At 38.1% G+C, this 20015-nt stretch overlaps 1 protein-coding gene across 2 annotated transcripts in view; it reads left to right on the top strand.

Annotated features, from left to right (window-relative positions):
- The window catches only part of PTPRZ1 (protein tyrosine phosphatase receptor type Z1), a 181335-nt gene that overhangs the window by 106846 nt on the left and 54474 nt on the right, over positions 1–20015 (top strand). For both annotated transcript variants that reach the window (XM_047763545.1, XM_047763544.1), the window contains exons 9-11: positions 9109–9293; positions 10604–10730; positions 17776–17822. In XM_047763545.1, the coding sequence (XP_047619501.1) occupies positions 9109–9293; positions 10604–10730; positions 17776–17822 (359 nt within the window). The remainder of the gene's footprint in view (positions 1–9108; positions 9294–10603; positions 10731–17775; positions 17823–20015) is intronic.

Here is a 20015-nt window from a genome sequence, read left to right as displayed (position 1 = left end):
ACCCCCACCCCCACGTGCCCTTTAGGGCAGATGCCTGTGCTAACAGCTGCAAGAGAGGAATGAAAGAGGGGTGAGGTGTTCAGAGCTTGGGGAGGTCACTGCTGGTTGGGATGACCAGGGAATCTCCATGGGAGAACCACATTTGACCTGAGTCTGGATGCGTGATTTGGGTTTTAAATAAATGCCCATCTTTGTGTGGGCAGCTCCCAGAGAAGCCTAGAGCCCAGTAAGGATTGAAACCAAAGGCACTGAATTTTTACTGAATAAAAAGTGAGTCTTTTCCCCAGTTTCCTTCTTTGAAAGAAAAGAAGTTTGTCCTTGTCAGGCGCAGGCGATGGAGAGGAGGCAGAAGGAAGGCTGCTGGAGTGCCTGCTGTGTCTTTTGAAGCTGGCACGGCCATCAGAAGCCTTTGAAAGTGTCCAGAGGACACAGTCAGTTGCATCTCCGGACTTGTTCCTTTCAGTCTACGCTGAGGGTGTACCAGTTCATGAGAGAAGGGGTTGAAGTGGCCTTTGCTTTGGGGACCAAAAACCTTTCCAAGTACATGGTCTTCTTTGATCCCAGCCCTGCAGTAAATTTTTGGCCGTGGATAAGATTAATTCAGTAGTCGTCTGAGTTTGACAGTTAGGCATTGAAATAGCGTGTTTTTACCATTTCAGTGTAATTTTTGTGACAATCACTCATCCTTTAACAACAGCCAAAAAACAGAGCGCCGGTGTTCGTGTCTTGGCTCAGCGGTAAACGAACCCAACTAGTACCCAGAAGGACACAGGTTCAGTCCCTGGCCTCACTCAGTGGGTAAAGGATCTGGCGTTGCTGTGAGCTGCAGTGTAGGTCACAGATGCAGCTCTGATGCTGCATTGCTGTGGCTGTGATGTAGGCCAGCAGCTGCAGCTGTGATTCAACCCCTAGCCTAGGAACTTCCAGATGCCATGGGTGTGGCCCTAAAAAGGATTAAAAAAAAAAACCCCAAAAAACAGAGCCCAAGACAGCAGTGATGTATAGCTGCATTTAATGTGACATTGTTTCAAATTAAATTTCCCCAGAGTAAGGAAATCCCATTATATTTCTACCAGCAATACTGAATACTAGAACTTCCTGTCTGGTAATTAACACACAATTGATTAGAAAAAAAAGAAAGATTTAACCATCCTTTCTAAAATACCGATGACCAAATAACGAAATAAATCAATAAGATTCTGGGGTCATGTACTTTTATCAGTTTTATTTTATTTTATTAAAACCTTTCAATGGACCCCATTACTTTTATTTATTTTTTAGAACTTTTTAAAATTAAAATATTTTATTATATCAATAATAGTTGATGGGGAGTTCCCCTCGTGGCGCAGCGGAAATGAATCTGACTAGCATCCATGAGGACGCAGGTTCGATCCCTGGCCTGACTCAGTGAGCTGTGGTATAGGTTGCACAGCGGCGGCTTGGATCCTGCATTGCCATGGCTGTGGCATAGACCAGCAGCTACAGCTCCAATTCAACCCCTAGCCTGGGAACCTCCATATGCCACCAGTGTGGCCCTAAAAAAGACAAAAGACAAAAAAATAATTAATTAATAAGTTAATAAATAAAATAGTTGATTTACAAAGTTTTGCCAATTTCTGTTGTATAGCAAAGTGACCCACTCATACATACATATATATATGTACACATTCCCTTTCTTATATTATGGTCTATCCCAGGAGACAGGTCCCATTGCTTTTAGACTAAAATCCAAACTGTTTGTCATTCCATGGTAGGTTCTGTTTAGTACTTACTTGCTCAAGCACTTACTTCTGCGCAACCAGCTCCCTTCCCATGTCCTGAACTCTGAGGTCCCCTGAAGAGGGCATACCACACTCTTGCAGGTGGCACTTAGACATGCTGTTTCCGATCCAGGGCATGTTCTTCCCTGCTGGTTTTGCTTGCTTGTCTCCTCTCCTTCTTCAAGACTCCGGGAGGCATCTCTAACTCTCCCTCCATCCCTACCCAGCCTGGCTCTGGCCCGAGCACAGGACTGTGCACTCCTACAGTGGCCATGCCCTGGGGGTGCCATTGAATGATGCTTGTCTGAATGTATACAGAGTGTCCAGGAGCTCCTATATTCAGCTCATCCTAACTTCCTAGCAGTGGCCGCCGTATAATAGTGTCTCTTTACCTATCTGTCCCCTCACCACACTCTGAGCTCCAGGAAGGAAGGAGCTAAGTCTTTTATCACTTTACCTTCATTGCTGGGCCAAAATAAAGCTCTTATTCACCAAATATTCACCAAATGATGGTTAGAATCCACTTCTCTATAATAAAAATATGGCAGGCAATTCTCAACAGATGCCTCTTGCACAGCTCAATGTATTAACCCATATGAATTCTTGCATTTTCCATCATGAGTATTTACATTGAACCAGCATTTATTTTCTGTATGCATATTCTTGTGATTTTTTTTTCCCTTAATGGATACATTTTATCCCTCGAGCTGAATTTGAAAATAATTTTTGAGGACTGCATTTATGTTCAGGATTTAATCTTTATTAAATTGAATCTGAAAATAAGTTTTTATTGCATTAACATTGTAAAAAAAATAGAGAATATATAGGTACACACACAAAAGGAAATAAAAATCCCCTATGATGTCATCACCCAGTGATAACTGCTATGAGGATTTTGGGGAATATCCTTCTAGGCCTTTCTCTTAAACATATATATAATAAAAATGAGGCTGTACTACATTTATCTGTTAATTGATTTTACTTAGTGATTAAGTATATCATTAATAGACCATCCCTAATTTTATGTACTATGCCATTGTATAGTCATAGTAACTGATTAAATTAGTTACTCAATTTTGGACATTCGGGTTATATTTATAGATTTTGCTACTATAAATATCTAACATCCTCATTTTGACCAAGAGAGAAGAAAGAGGTGGCACGAAAATTGTCAGAATCCTGCTCTCAGTAAATGCATTGTGGAAAAATATGTTTTGCCAAGTCCGCTGCAAGTAATTGCAAAGACCATGTGAGGTATACATATCCATGTGAACTTCTTGATGGCAGAGATCAAGCCTTATTCGTCTTTGCATTTAGAGCAGAATTCAGTCTGCATGTTTTAGCAGAACTTCAGTCCTCTGTTTTTGCCTTTTTAGGTAATGGTGCCATGTATTAAAAGGCATTTATTTGGGGCATTGTGGAGCAGACACTGACTCCTCTAAGAATCACAGAATTGACTAGAACCATCTGACCTTGAAGGAGTTAGTGGAAGCCGCCTCTTAGTTAATGAGCAGTCTGTGTGAATAAGCTCACAAACAGTACGAGCATGTAGGGGAGGTGAAGGCCAGCTCTGTCCCCGCTGCCCTCTTGTCCCCCTAGAAGCAGAGGCCTCCTGAAGCCCAGTGGGAAAGAGCTTGGGCTTTCAAGTCCAGGTGACTTGTGGTTTCAAACCCCAGTGCAAATACTTCTTTGTTACATAAAATTTGTCAAGTTATTTAATTTCTCGACGCCTCAGTTTCTTCACCTATTAAACGAGAGTTAAAAATGGCCACTTGGTAGGGTTGTCATGAGGTTTAAATGAGTTAACATTTACACAGCAGTCCAGTCCCTTGAACCTAATAGGGTGCATGTTTGTAGCTACTGTTACTGCAGGGTGCATTGTGTACATATGTGTGTGTGTGTGTGCATCTATAAATATGTTTATATAGAGGGGGCAAGCTATCACCATACGTATGGGGTGCTATTCAAGTTTTCCATGTTGTAAAGCTTGTGTTTGTTGAACAGAATTATAAATGTGCTTTAAATCTCATTTACTAGCATTGTAACATAATCAATGCAAACTTAAAAAAAAAAAACCATAATGTACTTTTCAAGAGTGTCTTTATAGCTTAATGTTGGGTCTGAGTTGTGAGAAATTGTCTGTAATTTCCTGAAAAGTGTCGTGATGAATTATGCATCACCTTCTTGAAGGTCAGTCGTTGTAAATAGCATTCATTAAGGTCACATGTACATTAACACTGGGCTTTAACCATGTGCAGATAGTGACATGGAGATTACTTCTTATATGTTATAAATTGAACTGTCGACAAAGTTACTGGGTGTTCCGAGGGAAGATTGACTGAATTAGGTAGAATTGGAAAGATTTCTTTTGGCTGTTTATCTAAAAGGAGTGGCGTATAATCATTGAGAAGTACAAGACACTGACAGATCCTTTCTAGTTATTATTTTTAACCGTTCTGGCAGTCTTTACATTAGTTTTATTAAGACCTGCTGCTCCCTGAGCGGAAATCACACCCTTAGTATTGACTGACTTCTGACTGTAAATCTCCAAGTGCCTCTCGTGATAGTCATTGAATTACCTGTCTCAGTACTTCTTTCGGGGAGGCTCATAAACCTCAAGCAAGGATGCTGTGGGTTTATCAGTGTGCATTCACAAAGTCCTTCTGCCATGGGCTGTGCTGAACCGTCTGCAACCACAAGACAGTGGGAAATACTAGATAAAAACGTAGTGACGTCTTAGGTAATGAGGACATTTTTCCGCCACTCCCCGAGAATCGCAGCCCTGTCTGCACCTCCACCTACATTTTTACTCATAATCCATGGAGCTGAGACCACACCTTCTCCCTCGGGGTTGTGTTCCATCTCCCAAGGTGGCCTGTGGAACAGCAAAGGCAGAAGGAAACGCCCATCTCCCCTTGACCATCTTCACCAGCTTTCAGGATTAGCTAATCCCGAGACTTGTCCCAGCAAGAGTTATCATGTTCTTCTCCGGGGTGTCTTTCCTTCATTTATTTCCTTTTCTTCTCCCACGTGTTTTCCTTTTTCCTCGTGACACTCAGTGTTGGGCCTGTTAATCTTCTGGGACTTGCTCTGCAAGGCAGGCACATTCCTACATCCAAGGTTTTCACCCTTTGAGTTGTTCATATAAGTGATGAGAAGGTATAGGACTGTGCTTGCTAAGTTTTGTGAAGCTTTTACAACTTGTAGTGGGGAAAATGTGTGATTTTGCAAAGCAGAACCTAATTTGGTCTAAAATGGTAGAATTTTTAAAAGCTAATTTTGCATTCCTTTGTAAATGGAGTCTAGGGTTTGGAAAATAAAAGTACCCATTACATTTAATAACTTACTCAATGTAAGGGTTAGAGGTTCTCATAGGAATGAGTTTTCTGAAGGCAGGGACAGCACCATCTTTATTTGTACATCAAGAGTGCCTGGGGAGTTCCTGTCGTGGCACAGTGGAAACGAATCCGACTAGGAACCATGAGGTTTCGGGTTCAATCCCTGGCCTTGCTTAGTGGGTTAAGGATCCAGTATTGCCGTGAGCTTTGGTGTAGGTCGCAGACACAGCTCGGATCTAGCGTTGCTGTGGCTCTGGCGTAGGCCAGCGGCAACAGCTCCGTAATAGTAGACTCCTAGCCTGGGAACCTCCATTTGCCGCAGATGTGGCTCTAAAAAAGACAAAAGACAAAAAAAGAAAAAAACTGGAACCAAGTAAATGAGAATTGAATGTTGAAGATCAGTTTTTAAGTAAGAACACTTAGCACTCCTTTAAAACAGGTACCACAGCCTTAGGCTTTAGATGTCAGGATCCTTTGGGTTTTTTTCTGAAGCAATGTATTTGTGTAACTTTTTTTGTCTTTTTTTTTAGGGCCACACCAGTGGCAAATGGAAGTTCCCAGGCTAGGGGTCAAATGGGAGCTGCAGCTGTCAACCATAGCCACAGCATTGCCAGGTTCAAGCCTTGTCTGCAACCTACACCACAGCTCACCACAGCAACACTGGATCCTTAACCCACTGAGCAGGGCCAGGGATCAAACCCACATCCTCATGAATACTGGTCAGTTAACTAATTCGTTTCCGCTGAGCCACAACAGGAGCTCCACTTCTGTGTGACTTTGACATGGACCCCAGATTTGTCACAGCCCGACTCATAGCACAGAGCTTGCAGGAACTAAATTCTCCTTCTTGGCCAGTGTTCCTTAAAGAATCAATAACTGTGATCCAGCTCACATGAACTTGTAGAAAGGAATCAGGACGAGTCCTGAAGAAGAAGATGGAACCTCAGCATAATTCCAAACTCCCCATAATCAAGAAAATTATAATTTTGTTACTATTTTATTGTATCTATTGGTAGCTTGTATTGAGTGTCTGAATATATGTTGATCCAGAAAACCCTTCTTCATTTTCTTTCTTTCTTTTTTTTTTTGTCTTTTTTTTTTCTTTTCTAGGGCCACACCTGCGGCACATGGAGGTTCCCAGGCTAGGAGCTAATTGGAGCTGTAGCCCCTGGCCTATGCCACAGCCATAGCAATGCGGGTTCCAAGCTGCCTCTGCAACTGACACCACAGCTCACGGCAACGCCAGATCCTTGACCCACTGAGCGAGGCCAGGGATCCAACCCGCAACCTCATGGTTCCTAGTCAGATTCGTTAACCACTGCGCCACGATGGGAACACCCCCTTCTTGATTTTCAATCCAGGTGTCCTCATGTCTTTTTAGTTTAATTAAAATTAAAGTAATTTTAATACAAAATATCAGGAAAGCTTAGAGTGCAAAAGAATAACTTATTCCATATTTGTTACCCAGCTTTATGTTTGAACACAAGGTATCGTGTATAGAATTAACTACATTGTTATTGAAAAGATCCCATCCTACCGTATAGAAGAGCCATCCTTTGGCAAGATCATGGACTGTGTTCTGAAGTCCTGGTCTTTTTCTTGATTATGTTCTAAAGTGTATGTCTTTTTTCCATAAAGTTCTCTATTTCAGCATGTAAAAGATAAGATTCAACTGCAGATTTAAAACATGTTACTAAACTACGGTTATATATAAACAAAAGGAATGTTTTAAAAATAAATTCCTAATCACGGTGTAAGTTTAAAGTCTTAAACAGGAGTTCCCATTGTGGTGCAGCAGAAACGAATACAATTAGGAACCATGAGGCCGTGGGTTTGATCCCTCTCCCACGGGTGAGGCTCTAAAAAGCAAAAAAATAAATAAATAAAAACAGCAACAACAGTGACAGAATTATCAATAAACTTTTACAAATACATAATGAAGAAAGAAAAGAAATGAAAACCTGGTGACAAGGAAATACGAATTTCTTTTTAAAGTCCTACTTTATATTAATTGCTGATTCTTAAAATTTGAAATACCTGCTGATTTCTGCTATTAAGGCAAGGTGAATATAGACATCTGAAAAAAATTGTACTCTTCAGGAAATAGTCCTTTGGGTATTTTGCAATGACTAATTTTATATTTTTCTCAGTTTTTCAGATTTTTATGTTCTGTGTGCATGCATAAAACTTTCATCTTTGAGGAAGAGATACTTCACTTTAAATCATTCTCACTCTTTAAAAAGAGATTGAGTTTTGAACAAAATCTACAAATGATATGGTCCAGAATCACTTTTAATCTTCCAAAAATAGACTTAGGATTCATCTTAAGCAAGTCTGAGGCAATCCTGTTCCTCCAATGATGTAATTGATGTGAGCAGCTCACTTTTGAGATGATTTAATGGTATTCTGCCATCTGGTGGACACTAATAGAAGTGTCCGTAGATAGAGTAAGGATGATGTGGTCTAGACCTAAATTAGAATACATTTTCTTTTTCTGAATGCATGGTTTTTGATAATGAGGAATTGTCCTCTTATTCCCAAAGGAACACCCAACCCTACATCCTTGATAAACAAAAATAGCGTTATAGTTTTAACAGTGAAAAGTTCTGTCTCTAACTCATAGGAAGTTACTCATACATTCATTTAAAAAATATATATGTATCTTTACTTTTCTCTCATTCATTCATATACCATAGCTAGCATATGCCACAATTTCTGTTACTAAATACTGTATGTAAAATTTGTTTCAATTCGTAAGATCAGTTGTTAGTTTTGGGTGCCCTCCTGTGTTCAGGAGAAAAACTACATACTGGTAGAGACAAAAGGCTTTCTGGTCACATTCTGATGCAGCTGCTTGCATGTTTTCCTTAGGTCCTGGAAATAGTTTTGGTAGCAGTGACGATTCATTGGCTTAAGTCAACTGCATGGTCTCATGTAGTGGCTTTGTAAGGTTAGGTAGTCCCTGAAAGGAAAGCTTAGATTCTGTGAGCATAATAATTAGTCTTTGGCCTTAGAGCCGCTCTTGTGCAAATCTCTCTGGCCTAAGATAGATTATATTTATTGCTTTGCTTCATTAGCACAATGTCATGACTTTTGTAATTTTTATCCTCACAATTAGCCCAATTATCACATTATGAATGTATTTCAGAATGTATCAGAGTACGCTTTCTGATGGGACTGGATTTTTGGCGTGATTCCCAGCATGGGCTTCAATTCATTTTAAGGAATCCCTGAACAAGTTTCAGAACATTTTTTTTTCGGATGAGACAAACAAACCTTCTAATTCCCTGAAATTAATTGCTTAATCTATTTATAATGCCAAAGTGGGATTTTTGTCATCAGGTCGGAAAAATATTGAAATAATAGTTTTAGTTATTCGCCTATGGCTTTCTCTGATAGGGAATTTGTAATTATTTTAAGGATTTCCAAAGAGCAAACTATCTGATAATAGACTGTCTTTCATCATTGAAATTCTCCTCATCCTGAGCTAACCGCATTTATCAGGTACCAAACAAAAGTAATGAAAATCCATCAACTTGAAGATATCCTCTGTTCCATTATTTCTGAACATGAGCTTATGTGCTAGACAGATTCAAGACAATATAGAGATTAAAAAAGCTCAGTTTCTTTTGCTTACAATCTACGAGAGGAATTAAGACCCATGCAGAAAAGAAAAATATAAGAGACTATGCAATTAATGCCAAACAGACCATTGAAAATGACAGATATCACTTCAGTAGCAATCAGACCATGCCTAACAGAGGAGGCTGCTCTTGATCAGTACCTGTCCTGAGTGGTACTGGGCAGACTTGAACAGATAGAGATGGGAGAGAAGGAAGACGTTTTCAGAAACAGAAGATGGCCTGAACAAAAGTACCAGAGTGGGAAAGTACAGCTTTTCACTTTGTGTGAAAATACAACCAAAGTTCTCGCAGAATGTGTTTTACTGGTTAAAATCCTAGAGGCTGACAGTTGTAGCAATAATTATCTTTTTTTTTTTTCTTCTGAAGTTTGTAGTTCAGAACCAGAAAATGTTCAAGCTGATCCAGAGAATTATACCAGCCTCCTTGTCACATGGGAGAGACCTCGAGTAGTTTATGACACCATGATTGAGAAGTTTGCCGTTCTGTACCAGCAGCTAGAGGGAGAAGACCAGACCAAGCATGAGTTTTTGACAGACGGCTACCAAGACTTGGTAACTATAAGATGGGTTGTTTCATGTACTGATAATATTGTAGTGATCAAACTTAGGATAAGAACTTAGCAATGCTTGTGTATTGTTGCCTTCGTTGATGTTAGACTCTGCGTGAAGCTCTGTAGTGGGGAGAAGGGGAAGCAGAAGCTCGATTCAGTTATGTCAAAACCTACAGTGTGCGACTCTAGGTTCTTTCTTAGGTTTTTCAATTACGCAGGGGCCCTAAGTGTAGAGTAGACCCTTACAGACAACTTAGAAACTGGAGACCACCTGGTGTAGCCTCTCTCTACAAAGGAAAGGAGCCAAATGGTTAAATACTTTGACTGTGATTTCACTGATGGAGAAAGAATTGGGCCTGCAATGTCAGAGCTCAGTTCCCCCATCAAGTTGTCCCAGCGTAAGGAAGATAGAGTAGGGGACTTGGAGTCCATTTTTTGCATCAAATAGTCAAGTAACAGATGTGAAGTCAATGGAGGTAGAACCTTCAGGGCATGAGGCAGATAATCCTTAGGAAAAGACTTAGTCTTCTTTCTTCCTCTCCTCCCTTGCATGAAAATTAAAGAAAAGAAAGCAGATTCCTCCTGTGACCTGAGCATCTCAACATTAAACTTGGCCTTTGTAGGGAGGTATTGGGGTGCAGTTGAGAAAATCCATCCAGGATGGCTCCACTGCACATCCAAGACCCTCAACTCTATACAGACAGCTCATGTCCCTCAAGCCTTCGGAACCTGCATTTAAATAAAAATTGTCTTCGTTATCATGGTGTTGAATAACATATAAACAAAATAGATGAGCTTTATAACAACTTTTTAATTCAGATGTCTAGAACAGAGACGCTGTGAATTGGAAAGTTATGGAATTTATGAGAATGTACTACTTTGCATTTCATGATCATGTAAAGAAGATAAAAATTCTGTTATTGTCTGGCTTACATGTTGTTAAGATAAAGAAATAAATTGAAAGTTTTTCACATTCTCCTCCTTGCAAATGCTGTTTGTTTGTTTGTCTAAAGTATTAAACTACAGTTTTGGCTACTCACTTAGGAATTTGAAGAGTTCAAGTTAAAAAATGAAACTTTCTAAAGCTAAATCTGATTTAAATTTCTAAAAAGAAAAAAAGCCTACTTTTCCAGTATCTTCCTAATTCACAGATACCACAAGTTCAACTTGACAGTATCAATTGTTAAGTAAACATACACGCTTTTTCCTCGGGTTAATAAAATATAAATATTTTCCTTTGACAGATGTCTAGTATGTTAGTACTCCTATGAGAATAATTCATTTGTATAGTGACTGCCATCTTTCTTTTAGGGTGCCATTCTTAATAATTTACTACCCAACATGAGTTACGTTCTTCAGGTAGTAGCCATATGCACCAATGGCTTATATGGAAAATACAGTGACCAGCTGATTGTCGACATGCCTTCTGATGACCCTGGTGAGTGCGCCCCTGATTTGCCTAATCTTAGTTTAATTTCTGAATGTATTGGTGCTTTCTCTCTGACTTTATATTCTTTTGGCCAAAAGGCAAAGTGATTGCCTTTTAGTCTGGATCATCAGGGAATTTTGTAAAGCATGAAACTCATTTTTCACTCAGCAGATATGGTGCAGAACAGTAGGTAAATTTATTCTTAATACTTAAGTTTTCTATTTGTAAAAGAACAGCAAAACCTATTGTAAAGTTTGTACAGATCATCAAATGAAAACAGCAAAGTAAATATAACGACTTTTGTTTAGGGTAATGAAGAGTTGGTTACATTTGTGTTTATTTCCTCTTTCAGCCCCCAGAGCATTTTGTAGTAAGTATATACATGATCCAAGGATCGTGTGAGGTTCTTTGAAATATCTACACAAAGCATCTCAAAGGTTTATCTTGGATGTTTTTGTCCACTTTTTGTAATCTGGTTGGGGAGGGGAGAAGTGCTTTCCTCTTAGCTTTGTCAATATTATTTCACAAAAGCAAACGAAAAAGTTTTTCTAGTCGTATCTTATCTGCATGCATCTTCTTGAAGTATTACGGGGAAATCTTTGATCTCAAAGCATATGCAATAATTGAGAGAATGGCTGACCATCATAATTTGATGATTTACAAATTTATGTAACTAAGTGACAGTTTTCCTCTTGCTATTATAAACAGTTTTAAAGAGTGGAATTATATGTGTATGTATATATATGTATGCGCATATAAATATACATACACAGAATATAGATATACATATTCATAAATATATGCAAACTTCACACATACATAAATATAAGTATTTGGTCATCCCTCTCATGAGGCTCCTTACTGAAATGTGCACAAGTTTTTCCTGGCAGTGGTTACAAGTGACATTCATTGTAGCATGTTCCACGTTTACCTCTAGAAGGAAGACTGATGCATATTGATTTGCCTTTGGGGTCTACATGCCGTAACAGGGCTTCAGTCTATTTTGAGCTTGTTCACTGATGACCTCATCATAGTTCTTCTCACCTGTTGAATTTTTAGGTTAAAGAATATAAGTCAGAACATTGGACGTTAGATTATGGATCCTTCCAAATCACAGGGTACAGACCTTGCCAAGATATTTCAGAAATTAGAACACTGCTGGCTAATGAATATTACTACTATCATGATGGCAGTGTAATTATTTAATAATATTTCTTATGACCTGCCTCGTGGCCTGGGTGTAACCATCTTTCCTATTGATTTTATTTAGCATTGTTTTTCAAAATTAGGTTATTTAAATGGAAGTCTCATTGGAAGGTATCAAAATAACTGGCTGTGGTTTCATCCCTTCATTGGTTCTTGTCTTCACCAAGGTGCTCATAGTGATTCGCCTTTAAATGACATCATTAGCAGTGCACCATTGCCCATATTGGCCAGTATTGTATGTGAATCGTATGTGGTATATAAAAACCTCTTCCAATCTTATTGTGTATTTTAGAATATGAATTGTATTGAATATGTTCACTCAGTTTTACTCTCTTGGTTTCATTAGACCACTCTACTTGCTAAACATCAAACAAAAATGTCCCCAAAAAAACAAATCCCCAGGAGCTTACAAAAAAATAACTTCAGCCATTTATTGTTATGAACTTTCCTACTCTATCCACTGAACTAAAACTTTAGAGCTTCTGAAATTTTTTCTTTTTCCTTTTTGAGAGAAGCTTATTGCATATGGAAAAATAGATCAAATGTCTGTTTTCCACTGAAGTGATTTCTGTGTGATCCTTTTAGATCAAGTCTGCATTGGTAGAAAGTACAACATTCTCGTATCTCTTGTAGCACTTTCACTTTTGCACAAAATAATAAATATTACAACCTAATTTCTGTTTGTTCAAAGGGCAAGGACACCATTGAACCAAGGAGATGCTAGCTTGGACACTTCATTAATCTCCATGGATGTCTCAGTCCCTGAGAGCATTTTGTATAGTAATGAGAGTTCAGTGAAATATGGCATTTGATTTGATATTGTGCTATGATATTACTTTTAAAAGGCAGGGGTTAAAATGTTAGTTAATCCCTTAATCATTCCTACCAAAAATTCCTTCATCAAAAACCAATTTACCCAAATTTGGGGCTTTTCCTGTTTTTATAAAGAAAAAATGAGTTATCTTAGAATTCATTCTTTCTGACCTTAAAGACTGCAATGGCATTTCAATCCATATATTTCCAATTCATTATTGAAATTACATTACCCTAAATATTGTTTCCATGGTAAACATATCACAGTGGAAGTCCTTACAGCAGTACCATCTTGTGCTTTAGTGGGATGGTACCTACAAAATTTTTTAATTTTATGATTTATGTGGTGAATATAGATGTAAGTGGCTTTTGAGTTTACTGCTTATTTCATGGTTTTTGTTGGTACCATTTCATTCTGTTAATCATGTTGTTTCATTATCTTAGAAACATTGTAATATACCCTATTGAATTATGCTATTATTATTTTGGTTAGCTATTTTCTAAATACTGTGTTTGTTGCTTTTGTTAAAAAGAAATGAAGTGGGCCATTTATAATTGCCCTCATTCTTTCAGTCACAGATTTTTAATATTCTAATCAATATTTGTGAAGGAAAACTACTCTTCCAAGTTGTGCATTTAACTCTGGCTAATTTGATTAATTTGTTGCTTATGCATTTTAATGACGTTTATTGTTGTGTACAACCATATCGCCGTAGTTAGTGTTCGTTAAATATTATTATAAATTGCTATTTTAAAATAAATGCATAAACTCATGTTCAGAATTAATTTTTTTCAAGGAAATCTTTTTTTTTTTTTTTTGCCTTTTCTAGGGCTGCTCCCGCAGCATATGGAGATTCCCAGGCTAGGGGTCTAATTGGAGCTGTAGCCACCGGCCTACGCCAGAGCCACAGCAACACAGGATCCGAGCTGTGTCTGCAACCCACACCACAGTTCACGGCAACATCGGATCCTTAACCCACTAAGCAAGGCCAGGGATCGAACCCGCAACCTCATGGTTCCTAGTCGGATTCGTTAACCACTGTGCTGTGACGGGAATGCCAGGAAATCTTTTTTAAGATTAAACAAAAAACTATATTCTTTTTAAAAAACTTTTTAGAAAAGTATACTTATGAGTAATTCATAAATATATTTATTTGGTTGTAACTAAAATAATTATGCTCATTTCTATAATGTAGGTCTAATTATAATAATATGGCAATAGAGGACATTAAGTACATATTTTAAGGGTTTGATGATTATATGTGTTAAATTTAAATGTGAGGTGAATTGGATCAACACATTTTCTTGTTTTGTGTACTTTTCATTTGTATAACAGTTGTCTTTGCTAAATTACTACAGGTCTGTCCTTATTCTGCCTGTACCATGCTATGGGTGTTATATCATGATATTTAAAATCACAGTTTGAAGAGATTGCAGTCTACAATGCTTTTTAACCTTTGCACTGTGAAACTTGGGTTACCTTTGAACAATTAAATAAGCCTTGCTTGCCAACCTACATCAGTGTTGCCTTTTTGTGTTATGGAATAGTAATGTGTGACAACATGCTCCTTTAGAAAAATCTAACATTGAAGTTCCCAATGTGGCTCAGTGGTAACGAACTTGGCTGGTATCCTTGAGGATGCGGGTTCGATTCCCTGGCCCCATTCAGTGGGTTAATGATCCGGTGTTGCCATGAGCTGTGGTGTAGGCTGCAGATGGGGCTCGAATCCCGCTTTGCTGTGGCTGTGGTGTAGGCTGTCAGCTGCAGCTCCGATTTGACCCCTAGCCTGGGAACTTCCATATGCTATGGGTACAGGTTTAAAAAGACAGAAAAAAGAAAAGAAAAGCAAAATCTAACATTGCGTGTGCCCCCAAACAAAACCAGAAGGAGGGAATAGCTTTTGTTCAGTTATCACATAAATGTGAATTTTATGTGTTTACTAAAAAAAAAAAAAAAATTGACAGTCTTCACCATTGGACTTTTTATAGCCGTCATGGAGTCTATTTTGATGATGTGAGAAGATTCTGTAACCCAGTATAATTTTTGAACTGTTTAATATGTCAGCAGTGCCTGAGTCAGACCAGGGACCACTAAAACACCAGTTACTATTTGTCATGACAAGCAGGCCAAAGGTCACTCATTCTGCGACCTTGTGCCAGTCACTAGAGCCGGACCTTGAGTGCTATGAACTCTCAGACACAGGAGTATGCCTCAGATGCTCCAGGGAGATAAATCTTTCAAAATTATTTTATTTCAAAATTGTTCTGAAAAGGCTTAGCAAAAGACTTCTGAATTATTTGGAGCAATGTTCCTGGGCAAACGCAGAATTTCAGTCAGTTCAAATAATATGACCCTAATAGGAAACCAGAATAAAGAGCTTTCAAAGTGGGTTCTTCTAACATGAAGGCACCCACAGTTGAGGTCTTTACTTAAGAGAAGGTCGTGAAATAAAGAGGGACCCAAGGGCTGCTTGGATCTGTATGTTCTGCCCCTAAGAGCCTAAAGGGGGCCCAAGCAAACATCTTACTTCTTAGTTGCAGTAAATAGCAAAGCCAGTTATAGCAGAACTCTCCGATCCTAATGCTCAGTAGAGGTTATAAGTGAGTAAAATTATGTATTTTAACTTAATAAGAACCATAATCTGTATGGTTAAGTTATGCTCTGATGAAAGATAAAAATTAGTCAAATGCAATATATGCATGGAGAATATTGAAAAAAAGAAAATCTATCTTCCATGTTGTAATTATGTATATCCCATCCCAACCCTGACAATTAATAATAGAATTACCTTTGCTCATTAAAAGTATGAAGTTAGGTGAAATTAGGTCATTAAAAAAAAGAAACAAAACTAAAAAATCCCCTAAGCATGTTGAAGAGAATGGACTATCATGGAGATATTTCTCTGTAGTCTCTTAACAGAGAAATATATAATATGAGATACAGATGATATATGTATCACAAGCAAGTATTTGAGTATGATTTGTGTTAAGTTAAAGTATTTTAAAAGCACCTGAAAAGGAGTGTCACCATTTAACATCATTCTCAATGAAATTATATATTGTCTCACTCACTGAATTTGAAGAGTTTTACACGCATGAATTTCTCTAATTAGAGTTTTTACAAAATCATATTAAAGATTCTTTTTTCTCTCTCACAGTTTAGTTGCATCCTGTTTTTAAATCCACATGCATTGTTTCCTTGCAGGGTAGAGAAAGTTGTTTCAAACTATTGAAATCACTTTAATTTGAAAATATAAAGAATAAAGAGCATGATGGAGTTCCCGTTGTGGCACAGCAGCGGAAATGAATCCAACTAGGAACCATGAGGTTGCGGGTTCAATCCCTGGCCTTACTCAGAGGGTTAAGGATCAGGTGTTGCTGTGGCTGTGGTGTAGGTCGAAGACGAGGCTCAGATCTGATGTTGCCGTGGCTGTGGTGTAGTCCAGCAGCCGTAGCTCTGATTCAACCCCTAGCCTGGGATCCTCCATATGCCGTGGATGCAGCCCTAAAAAGGAAAAAAAAAAAAAAAAGGAATAAAGAGCATAAAAAATAGGGTAGGGGAGAGGGTTCACAGAGACAAAAAATAGAAAAAGAACACTAATGATCCAAATATAAACTTTTAAACTCCTTCATGGTCAGTTTTAACAAGAAAAAAATAATAATAACTAAGAGTTAGAATTTGAGACTATGATTGTTTCTAGTGAATATGTCTATTTTTATAGCACCAAAAATTGTTCAGGGTAAGTAAGTTTAAAACAGCTAAATAATCAAGAGTATTAATTTTGTCTAAATCCTCTTGGAGGCTGGCCTTACTTCAACATTTTACTTGAACTCTTTTAAATAGAATTCAGGCTTTAAAGTATTTTATAGTTTTACGCTTCTTAATATCTAGAAATTTTATGACAAAAACAAACTCAAGAAAATGCATATTGTAAAACAGACCTGGGTTTGATAAGTATTTAAGGTTAGTTCATGTCTGCCTTTGAAAATTCTATAGAATATGCATTTCCTTTGAGAATCTGTAGAGGCGTAAAAATAGAGCAGAAGCAGCACTAGGATAGTGAAGAGCATGAACTTTGGGGATGGAAGCAGATTCCCTAAAATAAGAGGAATAAGGGCATCTTTGAGCTAATGCCCAAGCCCTCAGTTACCCTGTCTCCTGTCTTCCTGATGACCCAGGCGACTTGGTTGGAGAGTGAGGAAAAGCGGTCCTCAAGCCCCTCAGACATTTGGAAGTGGGGCTAGGGTCCTTGTTGGGGAGAGAGAGCCAGCTCCGTCTTCCCTAACATTTACTAACAGGTCGTGTTTGAAGAGTGAGATTTCATGGGCTGGTCAGTTGGGAAAAACAGACTTGAGTGGTCCTGGTCGCTACGTTCTTGGCGTAGACTGCATTCGTTGAGTGACCCTGGGAAGAAAGTGTGGTGAGCCTCCTGGTGCTGTTCCTGCTGCCGATCTAGGCTGCACCTGCTGGAAAACACTCTCCTTTTTACCTGGTATGGCACCCTGTGTGCAAACAGGTATAAACCCAAATCTGAAAAATAAAAGGAATTATTTGACCTTCAGTCAAAAGAGGGACTTAAGGGAGTAAGTGATTGAATAAGAAAATAAGTCTGTCAATTCTCTTCCAAATCCCTGGCCTTTCCCCACCTCTGCTTTCATCAGTCAAGCTAAGAATGAAAGGAAGTCTACACTGATGAAAAATTACTTGGGTTTCTTTATACCCAGTAATACCAGCCTTACTGTGCCCCATCCTTTCTTGGCTCCAGTCACACCTGGGGTAGGACTAGAGAAGAGAGATGGAGTAGAGGACAGAGATGAAGGTTTTAAATGTGGTCTCACGTATGTTTATGTAGTGCTGGATTTTGTAATGTTCAGTAGTCTTGAAACCTGAAATTTGAAATTTTTATTTTGAGTGATTCTTTATTTTCCAAGCTAACAGTCTTTTTTTCTTTTCCCTCTTTCCATCCAAAGGTTGACCCATGAGGCTGAATTAGTTGAATAAAAATTTTAGTAATCTTTGTTTTTAATTTTGCAGAACTTGACCTCTTTCCTGAATTAATTGGAACTGAAGAAATAATTAAGGTACCATAGCTATGTTTTATTCAAGTGATTTAAAATTAAGTCTACTTTGAAGGATTGGTTAGGTTTCAGATGTTCCATCAATAAAAATATAGTGTTGCATTATTCATTGTTTGTGGGATTAGTTGCCGAGTTTTGTAGATAAACATGTACTATATATGATTTTTTATGAAGAAGCTAGATGACACACTAATTGGTATAATTGAAAAAAGAGAGAAAAGGTTTGTTGATAATGAAAAAACAATGAACTATAAAAATGATAGCTGGAGTTCTTGTTGTAGTGCAGCGGAAACAAATCTGACTGGTGTCCATGAGCATGAAGGTTCGATCCCTGGCCTCACTCAGTGGGTCAGTGATCCCGTGGCATTGCAGTGAGCTGTGGTGTAGGTCACAGACGTGGCTCGGATCCCATGTTGCTGTGGCTGTGGTGTAGGCCAGCAGTTGCAGCTCTGATTTGACTCCTAGCCTGGGAACTTCTGTACGCTGCAGGTGCGGCCATAAAAAGCAAAAAAAAAAAAAAAAAAGATAGCTATAAACTATAGCCACAAATTGGAATTTTTTCATATTCAGATGTTTCTAAAAGAGTAAAATCATATTTTAGCAGTTCTTAATATTGCTACAGCTTATTTTTAACTAACTTAATGAATGATTGATAGGTTGACTATAAATATCAGCCAAAGTATAAATTGTATATATTCTTTTGCCCATTTAATTTGATTGTTTCTGTTTGGACTATTTCTATTATATATTAAATATATATAAATGTCTTAACACAATGTCATTTAGGTAAATGGGCATTTAAGAATATTTATAGATTTTAACGTTGTCTTAATTTTTAAAATATAAAATGTATCTTCTTTTTCATCCTAAACCCAAGTGTGCTATTCATTTTAACCAAGATTATATATTAAATCCAGGTTCTATTTTTAGTGATAGTATAAATGTGTCTAAGAACATATGTGTGTATGAGCTGACAACATGTGAAAACCAATGTCATTATCTAGCAATAAATAGCAATTAGATTGTGTTTTTACATGTGTAATTACCTCAGGAGTTTGTTTATTTTATGGTAATTCTCTCTTACAAGAGATTATTTTCCCAAAATGACCAATCCACATTTCAACAAAAGTTCACAGAACTCAGCTGTAAGGATGTCTGCATGTGTGTTTGCATTCAAGCCCCTGTGCACATGCACGTGGCTGTGAATATACCTAGAAATGGTTACCAGAATCAAGTCAAAGGCAGGAAAAAGCAATTATCTTTACAAATCCTTGGTTCGTATCTTAGTCAGTTCGAGCTACTGTGACAAAATACCACGAACTGGGTGGCTTATAAACAACAAAAATGTATTTCTCATCGTTCTGGAACCTGGGAGTCTGAGATCAGGGTGCCAGCACTGCTGGGGTCTGATGAGAGCCCTCTTCCAGGTTGTAGGCTATGTGTCTTCACATGGCAGAGAGAAGAGCAGGAGCAGTCCTTCCATGACTCTTAATACAAGGGCACTAATGCCATTCAGGAGGGCTCGACCTTATGACCTCATCCAATACTAATGACCTCCCCAAAGCCTACCTCCGAAGAACATTACTTTGGGGTGTAGGGTTTCAACATATGAATTGGGGGGGGGGCACAAACACTCGGTCACCTTCATTGATTCATGCAGGAATAAATGATAGAGTTGGCAAGCATTTGGAATGTATCTGAAATGGTATTAAGCCTAAATAGGGAGCTGAATATCCATATTGGAGGCATTTCCCCTCAAATCCTCTTCCAATCCAGATCATGAAAGATGACTCACTCCTCAGAGTTGTCACATATGCCTTAAAACTAAAGATACCTAAAACTAGCTAAATAATTAAGCTCTGGATAATGATGTAGTCATTTTACTTGAAAGTTCGTGTTTCATACAGTGCAGCTTTCCAGGTATGAGACAAAAGTTGATGAGCACACTTGGCTAAAGACTCAGGTTCTTTCTACTGATACTAATCAGGTTCTCACTGACTAATTAGTATTCAGTCACTTTTTTCTTTCTTTTTTTTAAGAAACATGGCCTTAAAATCTCTAATAGATGACAGTGCTAAGAAACTGACAGAATCATGTTCCGTGTGGACGAAAGCTATCATGTCTTGATACATTTGGCAGTTTAGTTTTCTAAACATATAATTAGACATACTATAAAGTGCACAGTTCAAAAAAAAA

This window comes from Phacochoerus africanus, chromosome 16 (assembly GCF_016906955.1).
Source record: "Phacochoerus africanus isolate WHEZ1 chromosome 16, ROS_Pafr_v1, whole genome shotgun sequence".
Lineage (NCBI taxonomy): Eukaryota > Metazoa > Chordata > Mammalia > Artiodactyla > Suidae > Phacochoerus > Phacochoerus africanus.
This window is presented reverse-complemented; position numbering and strand designations above follow the sequence as displayed.